The following is a 13,589-nucleotide window of genomic DNA, read 5'->3' as shown; positions in this document are numbered from 1 at the left end:
GGACTCCAAGAGGCCATGGGTGGCACCAAGATCCCTGGGAACTGCCCTTGGTCCCAGATGCACAACTGGCTTCTGGTCTCAGCCCTGGCACTAAGGATTTGGGCATGCTCGTCCTGCGGCACGAAAGGGCTGCCCACATTGCCGTCGATAAAACAGCAGGCACGCACCGGCTCTCCTGCCCTGCTGAAGAGGATTACTCGCCACCACCTCCATTTCTATCAACCTCCACCTCCTCTGTTCCAGAACAGTTATGCTGTTCCCAGCAGAGTCCTGAGTGACGATCTATCTGCGCCACACCAGGGACCAGCAGTCAGGACCCTCAAATCACTGCTCCTCCTGCTGCTCCTTGGCCAAACCGCGGACGTGGTGCAGACAGTAGAACACCTCCCAACAACGCCCGACCCACTCGCCCATCCCCAGTAAGTCCATGACCAGCCATGCCCCCAGGGTCCCTCTCTCACCGGTGCCAGCCTGTGGGGACAGAGACTTGCAGACGTTGATGAGGTAGTGCTCCGTGGACCCCGTACTGGTGACGGCTTCCCAGTTGTCACTGTACCTCGACAGGGACGAGAGGTCAAAGGAGTTGCCAGCCGCGTCTCTGGAGGGAAGAGGACACCGCCGTCAGGCTCGGCTGTGCGCAGGTACACCGCGCACTCCTCCGGGAAGACCCAAGTCCTTCAGGCAGGTGTGCCTTTGGCATCATGAATCAGGTCTCGCCCAGGGACAGAACTCTGGACTCCTCTCTCTCTCACATCCAGAGTCAGCAACTCTTAAGACTCACTTTAGCAAATTAAGTCTTAACAAGAAACCGAATCTGAAGGTGTGTGCTGTCCGTGCCCCGGCCAGTGAGAAGCAGAGTTTGCCCGCGACAGCCGTGAGCAGGGAAGATGCTCGGCACAGACGGCACAGGCCACCCCAGTGCAGCCCACACAAGCCACCTGTTGTCTGGCCCTTACGCCACCCATGGTCACTGAGATAAAAATGGGCTGTGGTGACCATTCTCCTCAGGCTAAAGGTTCACTAACTATGCAAATCCCAAAAGTGACAGAACCCACCACGTGCCAGGCACAGCATTAACGGGGAGCAAGACACACACTCTGAGGTGACCTCTGAACAAACCCTGAAGGAAACCAAGGGCTGACCCTCCTGGCATCCAGCACTGGGCACCCTGGCAGAACAGCACAAGCAAAGGGCCTGCGGCACAGCAAGCCCGGTGTGTTCAAAGAAAAGCAAGGAGCCTGCATGGCTGGAGCGCAGTCAGTGTGAGGGTGCAAGACCGCAGGGGTGAGGTTAGAGATGGGCAGGGGTGACACAGGTAGGGCCTCTGCGTCACGGTATGAACATGAGCCTGTGGTTCCAAATGACATGGACGATCGTTGCACTGAAGTTTCAGCAAAAGAGTGACACGGCTGGGCTCGTATCTGAACAGGACTGTCCAATTACTGCGAGGGACCAGTCGAAGGTGGGCGAGGGCAGAGGCGCGAGACCTGGGGTGGCTGTGGGACGGCAGGAGCAGGAGGAAGGGAAGGGACGCCCGGAGGCGATGGAACAAGAAACAGAGCTCAGAGCACACGCGCTGATGCCCCAACGGTGTCCAGCAGGAGAAACGGAAGTGGAACCGAGGCAAGCAGGCAGGGCAGACGGGAGAGGAGGTTACAGCCTTCGCCTTCTACCACAGAGTCGGCAGGTGCCAGAGGCTGACGGTGGGGTGTGCGCACCACTCAGTTACAGAACGTTCCACAAAGAACCGCAAGAAGATAGGGTCAAAGGTGGAGGGGGGCCGAGGTGAGGGGTCGGGGTGGGAGAAATTCCTCCTCACACATTTTTGTACTCTCAATTAATTACAATAAACATGTATTAACTGCTAATGTAACCAATTACAAAAGCCTTCTTTGATTTAATTCCACTTTAAAAAATTCGGCATAAAAATATTTTTGGAAAAAAAGCTTTGCGTATAAAGGAAATCGAAACTTTACTGCTTGTCCATAAACATGAGAAAACTGAAGGCAGCAAGACGACAGCTAAGTGAACCAGGGCACCTGGTCAGGATAGTTCACGCCCACGGCAAACGGCGACCTTACTAAAACTATGACTTGAACTAAACATAAATTATTAAATGTAAGCACTTACATATGTTACTAACACTTAAATTATGATTTCACCTAAAAACAGATGACACACCAGGACAAAGGCTGGAAGGCAACACAGAAAGGACTGCGCTTCTCCCTAGGAAAGTACGTGGTGGCTAAGTGGTCATGCACAGGGTGGCTTCTCACACGTCAGAACTGTCACGTGTTCCTGCGAAATGCAGAACCGCAGAGCTACAAAACCAAATCTCCAGGGACGGGCACTGAGGTGCCTACCTGGTAAAGTTCCAAGAAAGAGTGTGTGGAAATTTCACACTCAAGGAAGAAGCCCCCACCCCATCCCAGGAGCAGCATGTCACGCCTGGCCCACGCTCCCCCACTCACACGTGTGAACCACACGTGCACGCAAGCTCCAGTGTTATGTTCCTGCCCCAGTCACTTCCCCGCCCACTTTACATCTTAATGCAAAATAATCGCGGTATCTCAAAGCCGTGAAGGATCTGGGAGCTAACCTAACCCAACTCCACACTTCAACATGAGGGAACTGAGGTGTAGGGAAACTGACTGACTAATCTAATCCCCTGGCCACTAATTATTAAACCAAAATCATATCAAGGCAGTCCGTCCAGAAAAGTTAACATACTCATCAACTTACTTGAATGAACACTCCGTCAGGTCGAAAGGGGGGCAGGCATACTGCGTCCGCCACTCGAACACGTAGGAACAATCTGAAGTCTCCTTTAGAAATACTGGCTAAAACATTAAGATGGAACATATGCATAAAAACAGGAATGCGAAATTTCAGTTAGCCTGTACTTCTGAGTTTTAAGGATGAAAACAGTCCGGAATAATTATGTTCATGAAAATCTATACAAACTGATGAAAGTTTCCACATGCTTTCCGTAAGTAATGTATTTTAAACTAAATTAACCAGGAGATGTCATGAGATCTGACGGCAGATTCACTGCACAAAGACGGCAGCGGCCCGAGGGGGGCGGAGACCCTGCTCAGGACGGTCGCACACGCTCACCTTCTGGGTGCTGCGGTCGCAGTAGAAAAAGATGGTCGTGGAGCGCTGATACACCTTATGGCACGTGTCCCCTCCGGTGTAGTTTATTTTTAACAATCCATTTTCATAAGTCAGCTTCTGAGTGAGGAGACCTATTCAAGAAGAAGCACATGAAACACGTTTGGTTCAGGGGGCCCCCAGGTTGCTGAGCTTATCGTAAGACGTGTCACGTCGCACACCCCGAAGAGCAGGGGACAAAGTACCCCCGGCCTCCTAGCACTGTACTACCTGCTCCTTGTCCATCCCATTGCAGGAAAAATAAAACCAGGCCTCCCCGACCAAGGCTGCAAAGTGACAACTAAGCAGGGCCACGATGACACGCCAAGCCTGAGCGGCTAAGAGAACGTCACTTCCTCTGCAGCACCCGAGGCTGCCCATGTCCTCACATCAGCAACCTCGACTCCATTTTAACAAGTTCCTAAACTTACTAAAATCTTGCCCCGCTGCCGAAATAGCATGAATGACCAATAGTCTGCCCTGGAACTTCTACAGCCAAACCCCCTAGGAATGCGTCCCCTCTGACTCAATTCTAGAAAGTACCATCTCAGCACACCAATTACTCGCTAGTTTTGTGTGTCTTAATGTTGTAATAAAAAAAAGAAATGGGATCTTAGAGTCAGTAACTGGTATGGCTAAGTAAAAATAAAATAAACACACTCCTAACAAAATTCTCCAGTACGTATTCTGCTTAAGAAAAGCAAGTGAAATCAGAAATATCATTAATGTTTTACCAGAATACTCATTCTTCCCACTCAAGAGAAATGTGATCTTCAGCACAGCATTTTATCATTTTAATTCCAATCTTTTGCAACAAAAGCTGAAGGAAAAACAATGGTACCTGCCACTCTCTGAAATCCTTGCAGTCCTGGCTTCTCCTGACACGAGGAGACCACCTTAGACCTGTCGCCGGTGAGGCAGACCCCCGAGGAGAGCTGCCCGCAGACCCGGAAGTAATAGTTGTACTCGCCGGCGCGCACCATGGTGTCGTTGAGGGCCAGGGGCTTCAGGTCGTACAGGTTGCCGTGCCTTGGGTCCCTCACCTCGCAGTTGTCTCCTTCAAGAACACAGAGTGGCAGGCGCTGGCAATCACACACATACTCCCACTTCCAGGCACAAAGATTTACGTTTTTTAATCAGGTAAGGACTATCTTCTTCAAATGGGCGTCACAAACCATTTCCATGTGATTTTATTTTGTTTATATATACTGAAACTTGTCTGGCAACCAGCTTTCTAGGAAAGCCCCAGTCCCAGGATAAAGATCCACTTCATCAAACAAAACAAAACCAAACCCCACATTAGTGTTTTCAAGTGGGAGAAGCCAAAAACACATCAATCCAGGTCCATGAGGAAAATGTTACTGGTAAAATTTGCAATGTGCTAGAACATAAAAAACTCTAGGATGAGCCCTTACCCACCCTCTAAAAGGTGTTTCACGATCCCGCCTGTGGCCATTATCACAGGGTTTCCTATCTAGGACATTGCTCAGAACATCTACAGCTCTCAACATTTGCAAAGACTCATACAGGGAACACCCAGGTCTCACCTTCCACTCTGACAACAGGACAGGCTTCCACGGTTCTCCAGACAAACACGTACTCGCAGTCGTCCAGGAGCTGGAACGTCGGTGAGCCCTGCAACATACACCGACAGCCTGCTTCCTTTCCCGTTCATTTTTTTAAAAAATTAATCAAATGATAGCCACAATTAATATGTAATCTTTAACATCCATGAGCAAAGTATACAGCATTACTTAAACATCTAAGACCTGGGGACTAATACATACTAGTCAAATCCCAGGGATGGCCAGAAATCCACAAAAAAAAACACAGGCAAGTTTTAAGCAGGATAGGAGATTCAGAGATTAAAGGGACATGGGAAATGGAATGGCCCGTAGACAAAACACGCGTTGTCGGTGTGAACACGCACTGATATCTGAGCACACTCGAACGTGATCCTGGTGGAGAAGCGCTGGGTCCCACACTTGTCACCGTTGACATACACGACAGTCAGGGATCCATTCGCCGCAACCTGAGGGCTGATCTGTACCACACCCAGGTTCCAGCTGTTGTCTCCTGATACTAAGCAAGACCCCACTGAGTTGCCTGCAAGAACAGGAGACGTGGTTTTGGGGTGAGGAATGGAAGGGAAGGCAGGGTGGCCTTGTGTCAAAAACAACATGAACACATGTGAATGAAGAGACCGGACAGAACTCACCGCGGCAGCCGGGGATGTAAGGCAGAGGATTGCAAACGCTCAAGTAGAAAGTCCTCTTTTTCCCATCGGCCGAGGTGTCAACGGCAGTCCATGGCTTCCTGACCGAGCTCAGGCCACTCAGGTCATACTCGTTTCCAGCCGAGTCTGGAACACAACAGAAACCTGCTGGAAAACTCTGTTTTCTCATTAGCCTGCGGGACCACCTCTCGCCCTGAGTAAGGACTGCTGGGCCGTGAGCCTGACATTCCTCCCTATGAGAGAGAAGGACCCCGCAGGAGGCAGAGAGGCTTTGCCTACACACCCCCTCGGCCCTCAAAACTGCCGTTCACGGCCAGGCGTAGTGTGCACACGCAGTCCCAGCTACTCGAGAGGCTGAGGCAGCAGGATCACTTGAAGCCCAGGAGTTCGAGCCCAGCCTGGGCAACACGGCAAGATCCCATCTCTTAAAAAACAAACAAAAACCTGCCCTTCACAAGAAGCCCCACTGCCATGGAGGTGGCAGGGCCGACCCACAGAGGTCAGGCACCCTGGGGACACCATTCAGCTTCCAGGGCATGGCTTATGCTGTTCTAATGCCTATTTCTTTCTTTCCTCCTCAAATAAGCAGCTCTGCCAATGTGCATTTAATTTTTTTTCCTTTGAGTTTTCTTCTGTGTTCTTAAGCAGCATCTGATCCAAATCATAGCTTAAAACTACTGATTGTCCAGATTCTCTTCAAAAAAAACACTACAACTCTAGGCATCATCCAAAGAAATATGTAACACCAACGTCATGCTGTCTCTAAAACAAAACATACACACACACACATACACGCATGCACACATACATACAGACACGCCTTCATGGACATTCACACTCGCTTTTGACCAGCCCACTAGTTCTTAGACCTCTCGGCCTACCGGTGACTTGGCAATCCACGGGGGAAGGAACACAGGCCAGTGCAGTTTCAAACTCAAAGAAAGTGTCTCGGATCCCTCGTCCAGAGTCGATGTCTTGATGCAGGAACTTCGGGTTTCCTGGGTAAACGTCATCATTGCAAATAAAGCGGATGATAAAAGCATCCGAGGTGCCTGTGGAGTAAGAAGGCCCAATTTTAAGCAATAGAACAGTATTCTGGACGCAGCCCAGTAACACAGTGTGGCACCAGGATGACACCACCGCAGGCACAAGCTTCACAGCCATTCGCCGACTCAATGGCATCACGGTGTCGGGTCTGTGTCAAGGGACTTGGATTGAATGCAGCAGCCACATTTGTTGCAACAGTGACCTATGTCAGGATGGGTTTATACCATGAGCTTAATGTCTTGCGTTCTCGCTCTTCTAGAAAATATTCAAATTCCACGTCAGTTTATCAATCCAGACATTAGAAAACAATGTAACTCTGACTTATTGGTTAACTCCACAAATGCGAAGCCCCTCCTCCCTACGGGAGTGAAAGAAAGGAGGAAAACCCCTGCCCCGGGATGTGCCGGTTACAGGGCTACAAGCACGAGGGCTCAGGAGCGGTGGGCAGGCTCTTGTCGTTCCGGAAACAGGGAGGCAGCAGGACCCAGCGGGAAGAGCAGGGGTGCCCACGTCAGAGAGCTGTCACAGGCGTCCCACAGCCACCGTGAGAGCGCTGGCTTGTCCTCTAGGTGTGACATGGAGCCACCAGAAGGCTCTGAGCTGAGAAGTGACATGATCCAATGTTTTAAAAATATCAGTGACTGCTGTGTTGAATACAGACTACAGTAGTCCCTCTTTACCTGTGCGGGACAGAGTCCAGGACCCCCAGTGGGTGCCTAAAATCGTAAACCCTATATACACTATGTTTCTTTAAATACATACGTATCTGTGATTAAGTTTAATTTATAAATTAAGCACAGTGAGAAGTTAACAATAACCAATAATAGAAAAATTTTAACAATACATTGTAATACAATGTGAACGTGGTCTCTCTGTCTCTCAAAATATCTTTTCAGACCATGTTTGGCTTCAGAAAGCGAAACCACAGATAACAGGGGACTCCTGTGTTCAGTGAGGGCAAAAGCAGGAAGACCAACGAGGAGGCTCCTGAGCAGGGTGGGCGGCACAGGCCACAGCGGGGCAGAACTGACACCATACACTCAGGAAGGGGGACGGTCCGTCAGGCACAGAACCGCCATGGCCCCCATTAGCTGCAAAAACAACATGGCTGTGAACTCACCTTTGGTGGCAGAAAGAGGCCCTTTGTAGGTGAGAGTTATGAAGCCCTCTGTGGACAACTGGAGGCTTTTCTCGAATCCTACTGGCCTTTCCGGCCTCAGGTCCTTTAGGGATTCTGTCTGGGTATTCGCCTCACAGCCAGAAGCAGGTTTCCCATCGACAGTCCCGCACACTGCCATCGTGCCGCAGACATTTAACTGCAGGCCAGACAGCGAGAAGCACACAAACGAACTTAGGCTGTGTGACTTACCATAGACAAAACCCCTAGTGACTCAAAATCCCACTAGGTTACCATTTATTAGTCAACTTACCAACCTTCCCACATGTGGGCAGCTCAGTCCCAAAGTTAGTACATACAGTAAAAATCAAAGTATGAATAGCAATACCCATAAGTTGCCCCTAAGGTTCAGTGTACATCATTTTATTTATACAGCCCTGTGTCTACAAATGCATAAAATAATGTACCATATATAATAGTGGGAATATATATGAGCCATAATTTTACAATATTTTTAATTAGAGAAAATACACATAACTAAAGTCATGTTAATTAGAAGTAAATATAAAATAATGCTCTTATATTTCTTAAAGATGTTGATATTCTACTAAAAAGCAGTTAAGTTTGCTGTAGTTGTGAAAATGAAGTAGAATAGGCTCCTTGGTATGAAGATACAGAAAGGACAAACTTCTATCTGTTCAGTGTCGATGGACACCGAATACAGAGTCTACACACAGAAAGTGTTTTTCTTAAAGACCAAAGTTTCCCACTTAAGAAACGGCCAACGAGGACTAGATCCCACCAAGCGCTCTTGCCGCTGCATGGGCTTTGCTGAGGGTCCCTGATCACGGAAATCAAAGGCAGATTCTCCCTTTCCTCCATTCGAGATCTTCCCTGCACATTAACCGCAGAGCTGAGAGGCGCCCTGGGCTCTGCCCTGCCCGGCATCTACACCCTGCTGCAATCGGGGTGTTCAGCGCGCTTAGACAAGTCCCACCTGGCAGCTCCAGCATGGGGAGGTCGAGTCCAGCAGGACGGGGCGGGGGGAGTCTGGGGGCTCTGCCTGGAATGCCAAAGCAACGCACTGGCCGGTTCCCCACTCCTGGGACCTTAGACCCCTTCCCATCAAATCTGTTTCTACTTTTGTTAGCCTGAGTCGGTCTGTGTTGTCTACAACATGCCACCTCCTAACTGTTCTGCCAGTGGACAAGGCAGAGCCTCCCTGACCTGTTTTAGCATGCTCTCTGTAGGGTTCATGGTCATCTCTCCTATCATGTTCTCTACAGGGTTCAGGGAGGTTTCTGCCTGCCTCTCATGACCTGTTATGCACCTGTCATATACATCTGTTATACAGCAACCTACTGCTGTTATCGAACACATTATGAAACAGAAAAATCCCTGTAAAAAGATGCTGGAGGGCTGTGGGGAAGGGGACAGAGCTGAAGTGCTGTGAAGGGACAGGTCCTGCTCTGGGGTTCTCCTGGCTGTGGGGGGACAAGCTGTATGTTCCTTCACATGAGGCATTTTACCTACAGAGTTCTCTTCTGCATCAAATTTTTATAAGACTTTCTCCTCCCAGCTTCCTGTTTTCTAAGCTCTTACTCCAATGTGGATTTTGTTACAAGCATTTCAACAAATCAAAATCAAGATTTTTAAAAAGCTTTCTCTTTCTAGCGGTGCTTCGTTTATAACAGAATGGCATTAATTTGGAGGTTTTTCTATCTCAACGGCTCCAGACATACCGCCAGAGCTGTTTATGAAAGAAGCGCTGTCAGAAGATTCTAGAACACAGCCATCCAGCTTGTTTCCCTTTTACAGGGTAATATAATTACTAATTTCTCTTGACTAGAGGTTCTCAAGCCTCAGTGAGCATCAGAACCACCTAGAGTGCTTGTTGAACAAGAGCTTCTGATGTGTGAGGTCCGGGGTGGGGCCCGAGAACCTGTATTTCTAACAAGTTCCCAGGTGACACTGATACTGCTGCTCTGGGGACAGCTGCTCTACACACAGCAACAGATCAGCAATAACTTACTATTCAACGAGTAACAGCCCTCATGTCGAAACGGTACCAGGACGGTGGTGATGGTTTATATCATTTCCCCCTTAATCTGGGTTTCTCTCCTTCCACGTGAGAGCTGCTGTCACGGTGCTCTGGCAATTCCTGAGGACACACCTGCCTCCCCTCCCCTAGTCACCAGCTGCAGGTGACTTTACTGCTCTCGCTCTTCCTGTTTCAAAGCAAACTGGAAATTCATTGTATCACTCTTACCACAAAAGTCTTCCCAATGCCTGAGACCACATATCCTTGTGAACTGTTTAGTGGGTTCAGATTAAACACAAATCCAGTGTTGGGGTCCCTTATAGAGCAAGCCTGCAGGAAACAAAAGGGGGAAAAAGAGACACATTCAAAGCAATTCCTTAGGAACACGGCAATTACAAAGCACCTCCAGAACCCACATGTATGTACTTCACAAAACAGTGTTTCCCCGTTTACTGTAAAAACTCCTATCGGAAATAGCCTCTTCAAACACAGCATCTCAAGTATACCAAGTGTGATACCTGACTCAGATATTAAATTTACCGAATTTTCCTCACCTCATAAGGCCTCAGATTTAAGGGGAAAGTGAGACCCCTAATTAATTTTTTAAAGAAAACAAACATCTTTAAGAAATCTCATTTTCTATCTCAGTTATTCACTTAAATTACCCACGTAATGATGGGTAACAAAGTATGATCAGGTAACTCTCAAATGATTCCTTCTCCTCTTCTCATTGTACTTAATTCTGCCCTGGGCCTCCCACATCCACTGAATGCAGGGAGTGGGGCAGTGGCCACAGCCCAGAAGCAGTGTCCACAGCAAGGGCCGGGCGTCCCGCCATCCTGCCATTACCGGGCACTTGTAAGGCCAGGACCCTGGGTTGGGTCACTCCTGCACATGAGCCATGCTCTCTGCTGCCAAAGAGCTTGCAGCCTAGCACGAGGGAGACGGGGAAACACATTGCACCATAAGGAAATACACCAGGTACTGTGAAAGCAACTTGCCACTGCGGGGAGGTCAGAGAGAGCATCACAGAGCAGTGTGGGGCCACGCTCTGCGGGGGCATCCAAGGGGGAGGGAGCGGACTCAGGCCGCGAGGAGGAACTAGGGCTGCAGTGGGCACCCGGTGGAGTAGAGGAGACACTGGGAAACGTGCCGGGATCAGAGCACCGAGAGCCTGGGGCGGCACAGTAACACCTACGGGCTCTACGCTCTAGGCAGGACCATGAGAAAACACACAGGCCTCACCCTGTAGACAGGATCCCATTTAAACCCACGGCCTTACCTCTAGGTGATGGGCACTGAAACGGTCTAGGTGTGGAGTACCCCATCAACTACTCAGACCCTGTGGTGCCACAGAACCCCCAGAGTCCACCAGATGCCACTGCCACAAAGAAGGGATGTGGTATGGAGAAAAAAGGAATCCACAGTGAGGAGAGGGGTGGGGGTGTAAAAGTGAGGGGCCTGGTTCTTATCCCAGAATCTACCTGGGAGTGGGGGCTGCGGCAGGAATGCAGGATGACACCTAGTCACCTGCTCTCAACATAGAGGGGACAGTGACGCAGTAACTGAGTCAGAAAGCAGGGGCAGGGCTCAGCTCAGGGCTGCGACACCTGGGTGGAGAGGCCAGGTGAGAACACACGAACCTGCTCAGTATCTGTCGTCGTCTGAACAGGACAGGCGGCCTCCGTATTCCACAGGAAACTGACCACACACTCCCAGTTGAGAGAAAAGATGGGATGGCTGTTCTGTAAGGTCAAATCCAGGATAAGAGTCAATATAGTAACACGGAACTTGATCTAACAAGAAGAATGCTGGTCTGGTAGATAAAAACAGCTAAAATCTACTGAATGTTTACTATGGGTCCATCAATAAGCTGGGCACTTAATGTGCACTAACTAATTATCACCTAATGTTCTCATCATCCCTGCAGAGGAGATATATCTCTCATGCTCGGATGCTAAGAAATGTAGAGATCGTGCCAGCAGTGAATGGTAGTCTTGGGACCCAAACCCAGGTCTGAGGTCAAGTCCACGCTGTTGAGAAACACTCCACACCAAAAGTCACATGCAAGAAGCCAGATGCAAAAGGCTATAGCATGTTTGATTTCACTGACGTCGGCTAAGAATTAGGCAAATCTGACTGTGACGTCAGAGGTCGGGAGAGGTGCTGAGAAGTGACAAGAGGGCACAGGAGGACATCTGGGTGGTGCTCATGTTCTCTTCCTTGACGGGGGTTCTGGTTGTACAGCTGTGCTCAATTTGCGAAAACTCACCCAGCTGTTGTTAAGTTGTAATTTGTACATCCTTCTGTGTATATCCTTCAATCACAAGTTTGCCCAAACATGCCACACCCGCTTTCTGCACGAGCACCACACCCACGATGGTGACGGCAGCTCACACAGTAGAGTGTTCACCACGCACCAGGTGCTGCGCTAGGAGCTGGCGTTTCTCAGCCGAGCATCACAGGGATCCACCAACCAGGTCCCACAGGCACCCACAACTACAGATGACAAAGCAGGCACAGAGAAGTTGAGACCCCTGCGGGGCCACAGGCTAAGGAATAATGATCGTCCAACCTGAGCCCACGCCCTTCCCACCAAGGGCTCTCTCAGCTGAAGGCCCCAGACCTCCCAGCTTCAACGCTTCCCAGTGAAATGAACACGCACCCGCTCCTTCCACCAGAGAGCGTGCTTGTGCCCAGTGACTGAGCTTCAACCTGTGAGAGTTCTGAGACCTGCAAACTCTGAGCATGTGCCTCTTTACTCACTGGGTGAGTGTATTTCCTGGATCCACACTGTGCACCAGGCCCCACAGAAGTTCTCAGGGATACAGTGAAAATGTGAAATTACTCTGAAAACTAACGTATCACAGAAAAGCTAAAAAAGCTAAAGGTCTAAGAACTTTCTGGAAGTACTCAGTATCTCAGTGGCAACAAACACCCAGAGAGGCAGGAGGCTGTCTACAGGCAGGGGTCCCGGGATGTGCCCAGGAGGCAGAGATGGCCAGGGTGAACCGGGTGACCTGGGCACACACCCGTGGAATCAAAGACCCCGAGATTCCTTCCCGAGACTGAGAGGAAAACAGGCAGCCCGGGCTCTGATGAAGCACAGGCCATGCCCAGCCGGCTTGTCATCCACTCCCTTACCAGAATGAAATAAAAATAAAACCCTCAGCCCCCCAGTCGACTGAACAGACCCCCTCTAGGCCAAGGGGACCCCAGAGAAACCTTAAAACCGAGTTCCTGGCCCCGACAGGACGGGAGGTCACACACCTGGTGACCTGCATCAGCCTCTCTTCCCTGAGGGCGGACCAGACATGCTCCACCGCTGAGTCCAACCACCTCATGACTCCCCGACCTTTCAAGGGTTTTTTTGGTTTTTTGTTTTGTTTTGTTTTGTTTTTAAATATACTGGACTTAAAGGCAGACCTTTTGCAGTTGTGACAAGTGGCAAGCATTCCTTCCCAGTAAGAGCCCGCCAGCCATGGAGGCGCTCTGGCCAGTCCACCAAGGCTGCGCACAGAGGGCCGTCATGTCCTCTGCGTCACTTTTCGTGTCAGAGGGCCAAAAACTCTGCCTGCGGATCATGCCAACACCACCCTTTTTTGAACACGGGACCATGAAGCGGCATGAAGCTCAGCTGCACACGTGCATGTTTCTCCTTTCATAAATATTCATGACTCCTCCTGTAGCCTGTTAAATACTACCTTCGGCCACAGCACTCAGCATAAATTCCTGTCCCTTTACCCCTCCCTCGAAGGGTTTGCTCTTGGCTTCTGCCTGAGGCTACAACCCGAGAGAAATCAAGCTCCCCTCTCCAAACGTATGAACCTCGTGATTCTCCAGTGGACAAGAGAGCTCTTTTCTGAGCTCTGAAGAAAGCATCTCTTAGATAAAATAGTATGCGAGCAAATGACAAACAGAGCCCGGGGGCTGCAGGCTGCTGGCATGGGAGCGACTCAGCCGCTCACTCGAGCCACCCTGGAGGAGGCTGTGAC

At 49.9% G+C, this 13,589-nt stretch overlaps 1 protein-coding gene across 1 annotated transcript in view; it reads right to left on the bottom strand.

Moving 5' to 3' along the window:
• Positions 1-13,589, bottom strand: part of IGF2R (insulin-like growth factor 2 receptor) — a 104,718-nt gene that overhangs the window by 28,108 nt on the left and 63,021 nt on the right. The window contains 11 exon segments of the mRNA XM_012646830.1: positions 462-598; positions 2,743-2,840; positions 3,118-3,248; positions 3,995-4,210; positions 4,701-4,788; positions 5,084-5,259; positions 5,372-5,515; positions 6,271-6,441; positions 7,557-7,752; positions 9,823-9,924; positions 11,238-11,339. Coding sequence (XP_012502284.1) covers positions 462-598; positions 2,743-2,840; positions 3,118-3,248; positions 3,995-4,210; positions 4,701-4,788; positions 5,084-5,259; positions 5,372-5,515; positions 6,271-6,441; positions 7,557-7,752; positions 9,823-9,924; positions 11,238-11,339 — 1,561 coding nt within the window.

The sequence above is a fragment of the Propithecus coquereli genome, unplaced genomic scaffold (assembly GCF_000956105.1).
Source record: "Propithecus coquereli isolate 6110/MARCELLA unplaced genomic scaffold, Pcoq_1.0 Scaffold25, whole genome shotgun sequence".
NCBI lineage: Eukaryota > Metazoa > Chordata > Mammalia > Primates > Indriidae > Propithecus > Propithecus coquereli.
The sequence above is the reverse complement of the archived record's forward strand: the minus strand, read 5'-3'. Positions and strand labels throughout refer to the sequence as shown.